Source organism: Emydura macquarii, unplaced genomic scaffold (assembly GCF_026122565.2).
Source record: "Emydura macquarii macquarii isolate MOO-44397 ecotype Brisbane River unplaced genomic scaffold, CSIRO-AGI_Emac_v2 contig_302, whole genome shotgun sequence".
In the NCBI taxonomy this organism is placed as follows: domain Eukaryota; kingdom Metazoa; phylum Chordata; order Testudines; family Chelidae; genus Emydura; species Emydura macquarii.
This window is the reverse complement of record NW_027130439.1, coordinates 1,451,933-1,468,359: the sequence shown is the minus strand read 5'-3', so window position 1 is coordinate 1,468,359 and position 16,427 is coordinate 1,451,933. Positions and strand designations below refer to the sequence as shown.

At 45.8% G+C, this 16,427-nt stretch overlaps 1 protein-coding gene across 3 annotated transcripts in view; it reads left to right on the top strand.

Annotated features, from left to right (window-relative positions):
• Positions 1 to 16,198, top strand: part of MTTP (microsomal triglyceride transfer protein) — a 47,553-nt gene extending 31,355 nt beyond the window's left edge. Inside the window, exons 16-20 of one of the 3 annotated variants that reach the window (XM_067553754.1) lie at positions 1,086 to 1,210; positions 3,172 to 3,342; positions 4,393 to 4,472; positions 7,480 to 7,604; positions 12,801 to 16,071. In XM_067553754.1, the coding sequence (XP_067409855.1) occupies positions 1,086 to 1,210; positions 3,172 to 3,342; positions 4,393 to 4,472; positions 7,480 to 7,604; positions 12,801 to 12,860 (561 nt within the window). In that variant the 3' untranslated portion in view covers positions 12,861 to 16,071. Of the gene's footprint in view, positions 1 to 1,085; positions 1,211 to 3,171; positions 3,343 to 4,392; positions 5,971 to 7,479; positions 7,605 to 12,800; positions 16,072 to 16,092 lie in introns of those variants that run through there. The other 2 variants (XM_067553774.1, XM_067553764.1) reach the window with 2 other exon arrangements.
• The last annotated feature ends 229 nt before the right edge of the window (positions 16,199 to 16,427 follow it).

The following is a 16,427-nucleotide window of genomic DNA, read 5'->3' as shown; positions in this document are numbered from 1 at the left end:
TATTGACTTCAGTGGGCTCTAGATCATGCCCTAAAGGACTTGACCAAGGCCACAGAGGGAGTCGGTGTCAGAGCCATGATTAGAAGTGGGGAGTTCCTGATTCCATGGCCTGTGCTCAGGGCACTGTGCTGTACATCTCCCTCCACCAATGGTGTTCCATGGACCTCAGCAATTAGTTTGACTTTACTGATTAGTGCCAGTCATTTACATTGTAAAGTTGGGGCAGGGCGGGGTTTAGTGGCCAAAATCAACTTTTTCAAAATGAAATGTTCTTTTAAAAAAATGAATTAGTCTATCTAGTTTTAAAGCAAGCAGGGCAGTTATATAAGGCAAATCATATTACCAAGCGGCTTGAACTTTAAAAACTTGGCTGGCTGTCAAAATTCAAAAGTAACAAACTGCTGGGAGGCTGAGCTATTATCACTTCCGAAACCAACTCCATGCAATGCATTTCCAGTCCAGCTGTAAAGGTTTCAAGCAGAATGTCCAATGCTGGCAAAGAGTGCATTGATAGCAAAATATTACAGGCAATTTGTATTGGTGGCTGCCACCTGATTGTTCACATCAAATCTGTCCACTGTGGTGGTGCCATATCATGGTCCTGCCTGTTGGGCACCAGTGGGTATTTTACTGCCACTAGGGGACAAGATTCTGCACTGGGTGCTCTCAGGTGGCAGGCTCTTCCGAGAGAAACTCGGAGTAAGCCAGCATTCATTCCACTGTGGTTTTCCTGCATGCCGGTGCGGTAGCTGTGTCACACTTTGAGAGAAGGAGGCAGGATGCTCCATGTTCTGTGCCTGACCAGCTATGCTGGATGGTGTATGGGGTGGGAGGAAGGAAGGACAGGCTCATGGTCCCACCCTCATCCCACTCCTTTTCATGAGGGTGCTGGGCAAGAACAGAGGCTACTCCCTGTGAAGTTCTGTCCATCCCCTGCACAAAAATGCAAGAGGAAAGAGGGGCGCTCTATGTACTTTCTCCCCACAAAGGTGGGATCGAGTCCTCAAAGAAACAAGAAAACGAACACCATTTTTAATCTGCATTGAGCAAAATGGAGGGTTATCTGTGCTCTTTTATGCTTTCAGGTCCTTCAGTTACAGTCTGGGCTGCAGGCCAGTGCAGGTTTCCAGGGTGGTCTCTCCATTGACATTTCAGGTGGAATGGAGTTCAGTCTTTGGTACAGAGAATCCAAAACGAGTGTTAAGAATCGGTGAGATACTTCCACTCCCTGCTGTAACCTTATATTCTGATATACGAAAAATGTCAAATGAGCTGGTCTATTTTGAGAATTTTAAAACAGAAGCAACCTTGCATTTTCATTAAAAGAAGGGACAGTTATATTAAACACCTTTTAAAATTCGATTCTTATTTCAGGGAAAAAATAATGCGGCAGTAAGTATGTGGTCTGTCTGAAAATACCAGGGGAAGAAAAGATATAAAAATGAATCACCTTTAATCTGTTTAAAGGCTTTGTTTTAGGAAATCAGAATGAACTTTAGTGCTTCAAAGGCTACATTTTGCCCTCTCCTAGACTAAGACAGCTCCACCAGCCTCAATGAGATTGTATCAGTGGATGTGAGAACTGAACTTGAGCCAAATCTTCAAAGTGCTTTAAATACGCTGGGTTATTTTTTTGCAAAGTGCCTAAGTGATTTGGGAACCTACATCCATTTCCAAAAATGACTTAGGAATGTAAGCTTCATTGAAAGTCAGTGGGACTTAGGCCCTTAGGTGCCTAAATCACTTTTGAAAACGTTACCCACTAATTAACTAGCTAATCCTCACCTGTGAAATAATTACCATCACTGTAAAGTGGGAGAAACAGAGGCAGAGAGATCAAGTAATTACCCAAGGATATACAGCAAATCAGTGTCAGAATAAGGATTAAAATGCAGGAACCCCTTATTTCCAGACTCATGTCTAAAATGATCGATTATGCTGCCTCTTTAGAATTTGAGAGTGAATTTAATATTATTGGATCTCTAGCTTGAGGCAGCATTGCAGAAGTTTACTCACTCAATCCTGACCAGAAGTAGGGATGTGGTCTCTCTTGGGTGAATTACATCTTTTGCTCTCTGAATGGGAAGTGGAATTATGAGATGCTGATCTCCATAGAGGGCGGGGAAGGTGGCTGCCCGTGCAAGGTGCTGAGCATCCCTGGTAGGATGCTGAACACCCTCAAATTCTGTTGAATTCAACGGGCATTTTGGATGTGCAGGAAAAGCATGATGAAACCCCAACAGGGTGGTGGTTGAAATAATGGGGGAAATGGCCAAGGCTGTTAACGTTAACTTATGATTTCTTGGAAAAGACCTAAACACTACTTGCTTTAGGGTAGTGCATTTTGCACTAATGAAGAGAGGCATCAATGTCTGTCATCAATAATAGATTTAGGCTCTCCTTCCTGGCTTTTACCAGCTTTGAGTGGCAAGGATCCCTCTCCTGGATAGTGAGTGACGCTTACCCATCCATATAGTACAGTTCTTGATAGGAGACCAATAAAGCAATTACAAAATAGATGTCAGTGCTCTTGAAGATAACCATGAAACAGAGAGAGTACATCCTCTGAACCAAATTCAATCCCAGTGTAAGTGGGTGCAACTCTACTGGTCCCATTTACACCAGATCTGAGTTTCATTCCCCGACAACAATATTTTATAAGTTCTGCAAATATTGAACAGATTTTTCAAAAATGTCAGTGAGCAAAGACTTTGTGTTTGATTAGCCAGACACGTTCTGTAGTCATTTGCACCAGTGCAAAGTGAGTATAAAATACTACCAAATCAACATGGTAGTATTTTACATCCCTCTTTTACTCAGATAGATAGCTAAAGGAGGCCCTTTGAGGAATCAATCCTGGACGTCACAACAGCATACACACCATGCTTTTTCAGCAGGCTCCAATGGTAAAGGGTGTATGTTCCAAAAAGTGTATGTTTCACTCAGCATTAATGGTTCTTTTCTCCTTTCTGCGTGTGTGTATACAATCCCCACTGGCGTCAACTGGAGTTCTCCAGATATACTCGTGTAAGATCAAACTCCAAGAGAGCAGTCAATATTATGCTGCTCCAGTGTTAGGACTATGTGCAATTTAACCTCCTGTTTGTTTCTGATAATCTGTTAATCTGATATCTGTTAATGATAAATTCTAATATTTGAATTTACTTGTAGGGGGGCCCTGGTGGTAGTTGGTAATATCATAGTGGATTCCTTCTTTGTAAAGGCTGGTATGGAAACCAGTTTTGAAACAGAGACAACACTAGACTTCATCTCCACAGTGCAGTTTTCAGAGTATCCATTTTTAGTTTGCATGCAGATGGACAAAATTGAATCGCCATTCAGGTAAGAAATAAAAATACTATATGAGATTTCCAATTAACCATCTGGGGACTCCAGAACTTTTCCCCCTCCATATGTTTGATTGTTTTTAACCCTCCATGTTTGTGACCGAGACTAGATTTAAGCATGATACAAGGAGGTGTTGTGCAAAATCACTCCCACACGCAAACGTCTCTGCTAATGCAGTTCATCCCTGGCCTACGACATGCCAGGAATTTGGATAAACGTTCAGTAGGGACTCTGACAAGACCACTGCACTTGCTTTGATTTCTCACTTTTGTCAAATTTTCCACTCAGAAGTAAAAACCAAGTGAAATAAGCCCACTACATTACCCTAAATTGTCATCATTATAAATGGTAAAAAGACCTGAGAGTCAAACAAAGAAGCACCACCAACAGCACCTATCTGTGATCTGTTCATTAGGCCATTGACAGTGATGCAAGTGCTTAGCCATACAGGACTTGAGCCTGCAAGGCTGCCTTTATGACATACTGCTTACTGATATGCCAGAATATGTAGTGCTTTTGCTCAATCAGGCTCTGTAATAGATACTGTACTTCAATGTGTTTGGAAGTTTTTTGTTTTTTTTAACTACAGCAGTTTTCCACTTGGAAACTGAAAATAACTATACAATAGAGTAAAAGGTGTTTTCAATGGCTAAGTGGTAGCACTGCATTGCCATGTAAGAGGCCTGGGTTTGCTTCTCTGTCTTGCTCCATATTTGCCAAGAATTGAGAATGGTCTGGTGGCAGCATTCTCTGTCCCTGTGCGAAAGGCTTCCATTCCGTCCTCCTTGGCTAGAGGATAACGTGTACAGTGATGGGCCAAATAGATGGGAATTTCCTGAAGCTCTCCCAGGAATCCCATCTCTCTGAAAACATGGTACTAGTTGTACTGATAGATCTGTATGCTGATTATATATACACCCCATTAATCATATTGAAACCAATCAGTCTGGCATGCATGTGGCATGCCCTTACATAGATTCATATGTAGGGTACAGATTTTATATCAGTTTGGTTATACTAGATAACAATGTTGTGTCTTTGCAGGCAATATGTGACTAAATATGAAAGCCTGCCATCTGGCAAACGGTACACCTCTCGGAAAGGAAAAGTCAAACTGCTTGCAGGTTCTGAATACCCTCTCCATCAAGAGAACTCCAATATGTGCAGGAAGGTTTTCAGCACTCAGTCTGATGCCTCCGACAGCTGGTTTTGAAACGGGCACCTGTTCTTTCATTTTACTGAATCCATGGCTCCCTGAGTGACTTAGGCGTGTTTGTACTGTACTAGCTCAGCGCCTGATCCTGCACTGTTGAAATCAATGGGAAGTTTGCCATTGACTTCCTACAGGCCTAGGATCAAACTCTTAGTATGTGCATAGTGTTTACATATTTACATATATTTAAGACTTTTGTAAAAAGCTAAGAAAAAAACAAAAACAAGCAAACAACAGTTTGGAGGCAATCCATACACTCCTCCTGAGGAAGTATGATTTGCAATTTTTTTTTCAAAAGTAGAAAGACATTCATATTTTTCTGAAGGTGGGAGTATAGAAGCCCATGCTTCTGATTTGCAGTAAGAACAATTATGCTGTAAAAAGAACTATTATTTATACATACATTTAGAGGCAGCCATTTGTTAAAAAAAAAACAAACTCACCAGTTCTCATTCAAATACACAGCAGCATCTTCCTAAAAAGAACCATTAATTCTTGGTCGCTTACTGCTGCCTGTGTGTTTAATCAAAAGCAGGGTGTATTTTTACAATTTATTTAGAGCCTTAGTCTCATAAGTATTATCTATCTTTTTTTTAATGGAGTGCTATGGTTAGACATATTTGATTTAAAATTTAAGACAAAATTTTCAAGATCACTCAGCATTGACCTATCTTTTCTCCCACTGATGTAAACTGAGGAATGCCTATTGAATGGAAATGGAAGCAATGCTGATAATTTTTGAAGATCCCACTCTGAAACTTCATGTAACTGTGAGGCATCAGAGCAGGTACATTTCTAGAAATGAGCACTCACTGTAGCAACAGTGTGAAATATGATTAATTTTAAGGACTTGAAAATGAGTTGTGACTGCACCATCTAGCAGGTCCTGTAAGGAGAGAGAAAATTCTACTATTCCCCTCTATGGGAGATTGTTCATTTAGACTAAAAGAGCAGCCTAAATTATCATTACTCACACAAGTAGTTCCACTGAAGTCAATAGTACTTCTCAGAGCAGTAAGGATAATTCATGTGACTAGGGGCTTTTACTGGATCAGGACCAATGTTGGCTGAACAACCATACTGTATTTGTCAATCATTTTGCAGTTATTACAATTTAATAAATGAAGAAACAAATCTGTCCCAACACAGAACACACTACTTTCCCAGTCTCTTGCTCCCTCAAGTCATCCTTATTATTTATAATTCCATAGGACAAGGTGTTTAGTGTAAGCGTTGGGCTCAAAACTATCAGGCTGTTCAATGCAAACAACTAAGCTGTTCCTTTTAGAACTATCAAACGGGAACTAATGGGCTGATTACTGTATTTCCCAAATATACCATCTGATGCTATAGCACATTTCCTGCCAGGACCTAAAAATAAATGGGGCAAAATAAAATGAAAAAACAAAAACCCATCTTCCAATCTTGGTTGTTTGTTATTTTTGTGGTTTGGGTAGTTTTATTCTCTAAGAGGATGTAATCTGGGTAATCTCACCTCTTGAGTGCCTCCTGCTGCCGCATGCCTTTTCCTGCTCCTGGCACACCCTGTCCATTGTCAATCTTGCTTGGCTGGTCTCCAGTGGCTCAGCCCTCTGGCCAGATCACAATCAAAATGCACCCCTTCCAGGGTAGCAGACTACACCACAATCATTTTTCTACTCTCACCAGCGTCTTCAGCCCCAACTCTTGGCCCTTCAAATTCAGCCCTTCAATCAGGCTTCCAAATGAGCCTTATTCCTTTCACGGGAATGCCCACTATTCCTGGTTCCAATCCAGGGACCCTATAAATAGCAGCCACATACCACTCACTTCAATTACTTGCTTCTACTTCCCTGGGCCTCTTCCCATCTGGCCCCTTTATCTTCACCCCTCACCTCAAGGTTAAAGTTCTCAGGTCCTTTGTCTCCCAGCCTAAGCAAATGCAGCCAGAACCAAATTCTGGTTATTCTTCAAGCTCTTTTGGCCAGAGACAAACACCCTTCCCCACCCTTCTGGTCCCAGGCAGGAACTGACAGCCCTGCAGCTCCTTTTATCTCAGCCTGGGGGCTCTGATTGGTTGCTCTTCTATGAGGCTTCTCTAGGCAGGCCTGGAGGACCCACCTTCACTGCTCCTTTCCTGGCATGGGATGTAGTAGGACCATGGGGCCTCCTGCAGGAGTCCACGAAGGGCAGGTGCATCCCATCACAGGATAAATGCTGCTCTTTTGTCCATAGCCAAGTAGTCTTTCCCTGCAGTGGAACTGGTGAGGTTCCATGATGCAAAGGAGGAGCAGGATTGGAGGAGGAAGGGCAAATAAGAAACGTACACTCCATACATGGAGCTCAACTCTCCATCTAAGAGATAATCCAACCAAAATCCTCTTTCACCCTCCACAGAAGCCATTTGGACTTCTTACACAGCCACAGACTCTGCTATACACTACATGCTACAAGATCCACTACACTATATTCTGGGGGTGGGGAATCGTCCCTCTCCAGTGGCTGCAGCATGCTGAAAACCTCTCTTCACTCCTTACAGGCAAAGAAATTATAATGCTTATATTTTGATGTCACAGCTATTGTCATAGTGATAATGTCACACTGTAAAGACAGAGATAAAAACCAGTTACTTACCTTCTGTAACTGTTCTTTGAGATGTGTTGCTCATGTCCATTCCAAGCAGGTGTGCGCACGCCGCATGCACAGTCGTCGGAAGGTTTTCCTCCAGCGGTACCTGGCAGGTCGGTTTAGGCGCCTCCAGGAATGGCGCCTCCATGGTGCCGTGTATAGGGGCCCGCTGACCCGCCACCTCTCCAGTTCCTTCTTGCCGATTGGCTCTGACAAGAGGGGTAGGCAGGTGGGTCTTGGAATGGACATGAACGACACATCTCAAAGAGCAACAGTTACAGAAGCTAAGTAACCATTTTTTCTTCTTTAAGTGCTTCCTCATGTCGATTCCAAGCAGGTGACTTACAAGCAGACCAACGGAGGAGGGGTTGGAGCTCACGAGATTGCCGACTGGAGCACTGCTCTACCAAATGCCACATCGTCCCTGGCATACTGGGTAATGGCATAATGTGAAGTAAATGTGTGTATAAAAGACCATGTTGCAGCTCTACAGATCCCATGTGGGAATATGAGCCAGGAACGCTGCTGACGAGGCCAGAGCCCTTGTGGAATGCGCTGCTAGAGCCGGGCCTGGCACCTCTTATACAAGAGGTAATCCAGGACGAAATCCTCTGAGAGGATACTGGGAGTCCTCTCATCCTATCTGCTACAGCGATGAAAAGCTGATTCGATTTACGAAAAGGTTTGTTCGCTCTATACAGAATGCCAATGCCCGTTTGACATCCAAGGAGTGGAGACTACACTTCCTGCTGCTGGCATGCGGCTTTGGAAAGAACACTGGCAAGAAAATCTCCTGACTAGTGTGAAATTGAGAGACCACCTGGGTCAGGAAAGCCGGGTACAGGTGCAGCTGCACCTTGTCCTTATAGAATACTGTATACGGGGGCTCTGAGTTCAGACACTCTCCTTGCCGAGGTAATAGCGACAAGGAAGGCTACTTTCCACATGAAGTACAATAAGGAACATGAAGCTAAGGGCTTGAATGGGGGCCAATCAATTTATTGAGCACCAGGTTAAGATCCTATGCTGGAACTGGACGACCTACTGGAGGGTAAAATCTTTCTAGGCCCTTGAGGAAACAGGACACCATAGGGTTGGCAAATATTGAACAGCCTCCTTCTCCTGGGTGGAAAGCGGAAATAGCTGCCAAGTGCACCTTCACGGATGCAACCACCAAACCCAACTGCTTCAAGTGCAGTAGGTAATCCAGCGTAAAGTGGCAGCAGAGCCTGCGTTGAAGGAGTGCCCTTTTGTAGCGACCATACTGAGAACCTCTTCTAAGTATGACGCTCTGGTGGATGGCTTTCTACCACCAAGGAGAACCTCCTGCACTTGCTCCGAACGCTCTGCCTCCCTTAGGTTCAACCACACAGCTTCCACACTGTAAAATGAAGCAACTCTAGGCTGGGGTGATGCAGCTGACCGTGGGTCTGCGTGATCAGGTCTGAAACCAATGGCAGGGCAATCGGGGTGTCTACAGATATCTACAGCGTTGTGTACCAGTGTTGCCTGGGCCACGCTGGGACTATAAGTGTAACCGAGGCTCTGTCTCTCCTGATTTTCAGGAGGACTTTGTGAACAAGAGGGAAGGGTGGGAATGCATAGAGCAGGTGGTGAACCCAAGGAAGGAGAAATGCATCTGCCATGGAACCCAGGCTGTGCCCCCAGTAGGAGCAAAACTGGTGACACTTCCTGTTGGACCGCATCGCAAAGAGGTCTACTTGGAGAAACACCCACCTCTGGAAAACGTTTCTGATGATATCCGCGTGGAGAGTTTACTCGTGGGTGTTGAAGGAGTGGCTTGAGAGGGTCCGCCAGCTCGTTCTGGGAGGCAGGCAGGTAGGACACTTCCAGGTGGATGGAGCAGGAGATGCAGAAGTCCCAGAGTTTGATGGCTTCCTGGCACAGAGGAGAGGACCGTGCTCCCCCATCTGTTCATATAAAACATTGCTGTGGTGTTGTCTGTCAACAATGATACCTCCTTCCCTGCCAGGTGAGACTGGAACACCTGGAAGGCCAACCTGACCGCCCGCAGTTCCCTGACATTTATGTGGAGTGACAGTTCCTCTGGGGACCAAAGGCCTTGAGTCGTCAGTTTGCCGAGATGCACTCCCCACCCCAAGGCTGAAGCGTCTGTAACCAGCACCAACGATGGCTGTGGCCTGGCAAATAGGACCCCTTCATACACGTCGGGCTGAGCCACCACTGAAAGGACTCTACAACCTGTGGTGCGAGAGAGACCACTCTGTCCAGACTGTCCCTGTGGGGGCAAGTAAACTGACATCAGCTACAACTGGAGAGGTCTGGACCCTGTACGTGCAGGAGGCCATGTGGCCTAGAAGCGTTAGGCAACTTCGAGCTCTCATGGTAGGGAAGTAGGCAGCAGAACTCTGGCTTGTATTGAGTCCAGAACTGCCCCTATGAATTCTATTCTTTGCGTGGGCAATAATGTTGATTTGCTCACATTCAGCTGCATACCCAAATTGAGGAAGGTTGCCCATATTAGGATGACTTGGGCGTCTACCTGCTCCCTGGAGTGGCCTATGACTAGCCAATCGCCCAGATTTGGGTATACTTGGACACCGTGCTTCCTCAGGAATGCCGCAACCACAGCCATGCATTTGGTAAAAATTCTCAGCGCTGCCAGTAGGCCGAACAGGAGGACAGCGAATTGGTAGTGATTGTGTCCTACTATGAACCTGAGAAACCTCCTGTGGGAGGGTATTATTGAGATATGGAAGTAAGCATCTTTTAGATCAAGGGCGGCATACCAGTCCCCCAGATCCATAGAGGGAATGATCGAGGCTAGGGAGACCTTGCGGAATTTCAGCTTTTTTATGAACTTGTTGAGATTCCACAGATCAAGGATAAGCCTCAGCTCCCCTTTTGCCTTTGGGATTAGGAAATATCTGGAGTAGAACCCTTTCCTCTTAGCTCCTGAGGGACCTCTTCTACCGCTCCAGTGTGAAGCAGCTCTTGCACCACTCCTATGAGAAGTTGCACATAAGGGGGGTCCCTGAAAGGAACGGGGGTGGGAAGGAGGGGCAGAACAAAACTGCGCAACATCCATCTGTCCGATGTTATTCAGGCCCAAGCACGGTAAATGTGGGATAATTGGTTGCAGAAAGGAGGGACAGGATCCAATAACTGTCCTGGAGTGTCGCCCTCAGGTGCACCCTCGAAAATTTTGTTTTGGCCCTGGCGGCTGTTTTCCTGAGTCTTTGCCAGGGTTGGGCGGCTAGGGCATTCTATACCTGTGATTCCTACCCCTTCTCCTGGAGAAGTCCTGCCGAGGATGCGGTGGACAAAACCTCTGGCTGGACTGGGGCTTGAAGTGCTTCCTCTGTGGAAGGCGTATGCAGACCCAAGGATTTCAAGGTCACCCTAGAGTCCTTGAGGCTGTGGAGCTTAGAGTCTGTTTGCTCCGAGAATAGCCCCACTTCTTCAAAGGGGAGGTCCTGGATGGTGGACTGGACCTCAGGAGGCAGGCCTGACACCTGCAGCCAGGAATGTCTTCTCATGGCCAGGCCCGAAGCGATAGTTCTTGCTTCATAATCAGCTGCATCTAATGCAGCCCGTAGCAATGTCCTGGCTACCACTTTTCCCTCCTCCACCATGGCTCCAAACTCTGCCTCGGACTTGTCCAGAAGGTGGTCTGTATGTCCCACGAGTTGAAGTTGTATCTGCTGAGAATCTGGCTGGTACTTCGCAGCTGCAGGCCCCCAGTGGAGTAGACCTTCCTCCCATATAGGTCCTGTGTCTTAGGCTCCTTCACTTTAGGTGTCGGACCCTGCTCCTCCTGCCTTTCCTTTTCGTTCACCGCAGACACAATGAGAAAACCAGGCTGAGGGTGAGTGAAAAGGTACTCAGACGGAGCAAAATATTTCCTCTCTATCCCTTTTGCGGTAGGTGGGAAAGAGGCTGGTGTTTGCCACAATGTCTTTGTGTTGTGGACTGGACCATCTTAATCAGAGGCAGGGCTACCCTTGAGGGACCTTCCAGAGCCAGAATGTCCACCACTGGGTCTACAGACTCACGGACCTCCTCTGCCTGTAGACCCAAGTTTAGCGCCACCCTTATTAACAGCTCCTGGTGGGCCCTATTGTCCATAGGGATAGTGGTGGTCGACGTCCCCACTAGTGCTTTGTCAGGGGAGGAAGAAGACAAGGCCCTGGGTCCCAACTCAGCCTTGAGGATGTCCTGGCCCGAAGGGTTCTCCCTACCCGGGACCTCTCTCCGGGTGTTGGGGCCCACCTTGGTGCCAGGATCTTCCTCTTCGGCACCATGCGCTACACCAACCTCCCCCAACAGCACCACTTCCCTGCGTCAACTGGCCTCGGTGCTGCACAGCATGGTTCTGTCCTCCAAGGTGCCAGGTGTCTGGCTCTCCTAGGCGATCGAATAGGGGCCCCTAGGCTGAGACTCTCGGGCTTGGTGGTATGCCCATGGGGTCCAGAAGGGACATTGCTAGGGCACCTGCCACTGCATAGGCCAAGGTCCAGCAGGGGGTCCTTGCTTCCTATCCTCCTTGTGGTACCGTCTCTCCGACCTGCACCTTCTTGAGGTACCATAATCTACTTCTCAGTCTGATGATCCAGACTCTGATCGCAGACATCAGGGTGGTGCCGAGGTAGCTGCGGCCCTTGAGCAGCTCCATGGTCCAGATGATCTGCGCTGAGGCGAGGGTGACCGGAACCAAGGCGAGGGCAGTTGGCATCCAGGAGACAGCTCCTGGTGCCAAAATGCAGATGACCGGTGCTACGGGGAGGGTGATTGGTGCTAAGGCGTTGGCAACCAGTGCCGAGTGATCAGCGACTGGTGCCGTATCATTGGTGGCTTGCCTCTAGACAACGCTGCGACTAGTGGTGCCAGAGGTCTTGGGTCTGGCACCTTCTCTCCCGAGATGGGGGACAGCAGTGCCGTCATGGCAATCAGGTCCCGCGCCGCCTCAAATGTATGTGATGTGGAGGGGAGGTCCAGCTCTTCACCGGGGCGCCCACATACCCCAGGCTCGCGTGTGCTCTCTGTGGAGCCGCTGTCAACAGTTCCGGGGACTTCTGCACCGAATGCATCTGCGGGCACAATGGACTAGCATCCTCGTCCATAGGCCGCACCGTAGGTGAGCACCCTCTGTCCGCCCTGTGCTTTTTATGGGGCACTGGCGAAGTGGAGCGGTGCCGAACTGGCTTTGGCACCGGTGAGTGTCGGTGCCAAGACTCCCTCTGCACAGAGGTCTTCTTCAGCACCGGATCTCTAGCGGACGCCAGGGCACTGCGCACCAACACGCCCAGTGCTGGGTCTGGGGGTTGCAGCCGAAGAGCTGCCTCCATGAGCATTTGCTTTAGGCGCACACTCCTCTCCTTACAGCTCCTCAGGTGAAAGCTTTTACAGATCCTGCAACGGTCTGTCCGGTGCGACTCTTCTAAACACTTTAAGCAAGAGTTGTGCAGGTCGCCTTTCAGTATAGACTTGTGGCAGGATCCGCAGGGCTTGAAGCTTTGGGCCCGAGGCATACCCCGAAGCCTGGGGGAAGGGAGTCCCAGAAACGGGGGAACCACTTACCGCTACTTAACACTTATCTATAGCTATATAACTACAAACAACAGTGACATAACTATCTAACTATTTACAGGAACCACTAAGAACAACACGGGGAATGCTTGCAGAAGTAAGAAGACTAAAGCTCAAATGACCGTCAAGGGCGGTAAGAAGGAACTGGAAAGGCGCTACTCCAGGGGGCGCCTAACCAACCCGACAGGTACCACTGGGGGAAAACTTGCTTGTAATCAACCTGAGCAAGCACTCGAAGAAGAACTTCCCTTCATGATTCAAACAGAAAGATGAGCTAGTCTGTGAACGGGAACAATCATCAACACCAGCAGGAGAAATCCTGAAGAATCAATTACGATTGGTATGAATGTTTTTTTCCCAGTAGGCGAATGTCAACTGGAAGTTGCCTTGAATGAACTCAGTTTTAACTGATGCAAATCACGCTCCTGTGCTACATGCTGCATATCTGATGATCATTTTTTTAAAGTTGTAAGTAAAAGTCAAGTTAGGGGAAAAATCACCCTCCCCCCCCCAGGTATTTGTAATAAAAGTTGTGATCAGCTTCCATTATAAAGCCCTGTTTTAGTTCCATTACATCTTTGGCTTGGAAAATTGAGTTGATCTAAAAATTGACACTGTTACTCTGAAGGCCGAGGAGGAGGATTCCGGAAAGTTTAAAAAAAATTGTCAAACTATTTTACATTATAAGTTTGTGGCCGTGCTGGAAACTGAGCCCTTATCTCTACAGTGGCAGACCTATCCGTAATCCACTAGATCACAGTACCTTATACAAATTGCTTCAACCAGCTGTGTAATCGGGATAATAAGATGTATTCACTCACCTTTGTAAAGTGGTTAGAGATACAGAGATGAAAGGTACTATGCATGGACTGTGGCCAGTAGAGTATGTCAGCAAAGCTGGGGAAACACAAACCCGTGCTGTACCATGAGACCCCCTCAAAGGCCCCCAGTCACACCAATTCCCTCTTTCTCTACTGAAACTCCCTACCAATACGGTTCTGAACAACTTCTCCCCAAACAGTCTCTCTCTCCCACATCAAACCCCCACTCCCAAATCTCCTCCCCCCATGTCCAAGGCTGTCTCCCAGCACAGATTCACTTCTCAAGGCTTTCCTTGAATCAATGCCCTCCTCCCAGCAATTCTCCCTTCAAGGTCTCTTCTGAAGCTGTGTCCCACCCACAGTTCCCCTCTCCTAAGATATCCCTTTTAAGCCTGGATCCTTCTCCTAAGATCTCCACTGAGTTTGTCTCTGCCCACAATTCCCCCCCAAGGGCTCCCCTCAAATCTAGGTCCCCCAACTCAAAACATCCCGAGGCTATATCCTTTCCCCAGCTACTGTGTCCCACCCAGCTCCCCTCCCCAAATATCGCCTTGGGATCAGATCCCTGCCCCAAAACACCCCCAGCTATAAGAGCTAGGTATTAATTATGAATATTGTGCCTCCACAAGATCCTCTCCCTAGTACTATGTACTCTCCAATGTCCCCCCTCGGCTACAGTTCCAGTTCCCTCACCACACCAGAACCTCCTTCAGAAGGGAAGAGCTGCTGCTAAGGTTTAGTGTCTTCTCTAGAGCCAGCAGGAACTGAACGACCCCTGACGGCAAGAGCCGTAGCTGCCTGCTTGCCCAGCTGATAAGGTGGAGTGCGAGTTCTGAGCTACACTAAACAACATCCTCCTCTTCCTCTCTCTCTTCTCTCCAACTAAAGCTGAAAATTGGTTGTAAGAAATATCGTGTCATTTCCTCCCAAGCTCAAAGTTGAGGTGGAAATGTCCCTTGTCATTCCCTTAAAATTACACCCATGACTATGATTTGGTACAGGGGTTCTCAGCCTGGGTAACACAACCCTTCCTGCCCTTCACATGTTGCCAAGGGGGAGGAGGATCCCAGGTAGATCAGATGAGGGACTCAACAAGCTTCAAAACGTAAAATGGAGTCTCAGTATGGAAAAGGCTGAGGACCTAGCGCAGCAGGCATTAGTAGCAGTACCAAGGGAGGTAACTCTGACACTTAGTTTGCTCTAAGTTTTAGTGCTTTTAACCAGGAATCTGAGTTTAGTTTGGCTGTGCGGTGTGTTTATAGCTAGCTTAGCTACACAGTGAACCAGCATATCTTGACAGGCATGCATTGAATGAGACAGGGTTCTGCAAGAGCTATTATTAGCATGGCCAGTGCTGCTCACTCCTTGAACTTAATTATCTGGTGAATCATCCATCCCCATTTACTTGAAATTTACAACACTGGGTCTCTTTGTGTCCTACCAAAAAAAAAAAAAAGATATTAAAAACCCCTGATAAATTCCCAAACATAAAGTTTCAGCTCAGGGACCTGTTTAGGTTGCTAAATGAATATAACAAAGTTACCCATCAAGTCATTTACAAAACCCAAGCAATTAAATGAATACTACATATATATATATTCATGATGCAGCTTAATCAGCCTCAAATGCAAATCCACACAGGACATATATCATTTTCCCATAAGTCAGTGACATTATTATTATTAGACACGTTTCCAGTTAAATCATCTCTCCAGCATTTTCTCAAGAAACAATCATTATAAATGTTAATTGCCAAAAAACTGTCCTGTCAATTGATAAATATCTTAACCAATATAGTTCCCCAATTTACAGTATTCCCCTAATAAAGTGGCTCTCAACCTTTCCTGACTACTGTACCCTTTTCATAATCTGATTTGTCTTGAGTACCCCAAGTTTCACCTCAGTTAAAAACTACTTGCTCACAAAATCAGATATAAAAATACATTAGTGTCACAGAACACTATTACTGAAAAATTGCTTACTTTCTCATTTTTACCATATAATTATAAAATAAATCAATTGGAATATAGATATTGTACTTACATTTCAGTGTATAGTATATAGAGCAGTATAAACAAGTCATCTGTATGAAATTTTAGTTTGTACTGACTTCACTAGTGCTTATGTAGCCTGTTGTAAAACTAAACAAATATCTAGATGAGTTGATGTACCCCCTGGAAGACCTCTGAGTACCCCCAGGGGTACGCGTACCCGTGGTCGAGAACCACTGTCCTAAAGGAAAATATTTAGATATCAATATCAAGATAAAAATATATTAAAACCCCAATAATCTAGGGGGGCAGAGTTAAGGCTGTTGTGTTGTGATGAGAAATGCTTTTCTTTTAGAAGAATAATGCATTTATTATGTGGGCAGTGTAAGTTTTAGGATGTGTACTCATGTCCCTGGTTTTAAATGCTTTGGTTTTGTAAATGATGTGTCAGGTAACTACACTGCTGTATTAGCAACCTTAGTTGTTTTTAGATAACTTTTTTTATTTCTATGTCTGATTATTACCATTTATTATTCGTCAGCGGTGTTGGAGCTGTGGTGGTGTTCCCAGGTCTGAAGAAGAGCTCCGTGTAAGCTCAAAACTTGTCTCTCACCAACAGAAGTAGGTCCAATAAAAGCTATTACCTCACCCACTCTCTCTGTTTATTATTTGTATTTGTAACACCTACTGATCAAAAATGAGATCAGAAAACTCTTGTGCTATGCATTTACATATATATATATATATATATATATATATATATATATATATATATATATATGAAGAGACAGTCCCTATTCTGAAGATCTTAAATCTAAGTAGACAAGACAAAGGGTGGCAGAAGGGAAGGATTATTATCCCCATTTTACAGATGGA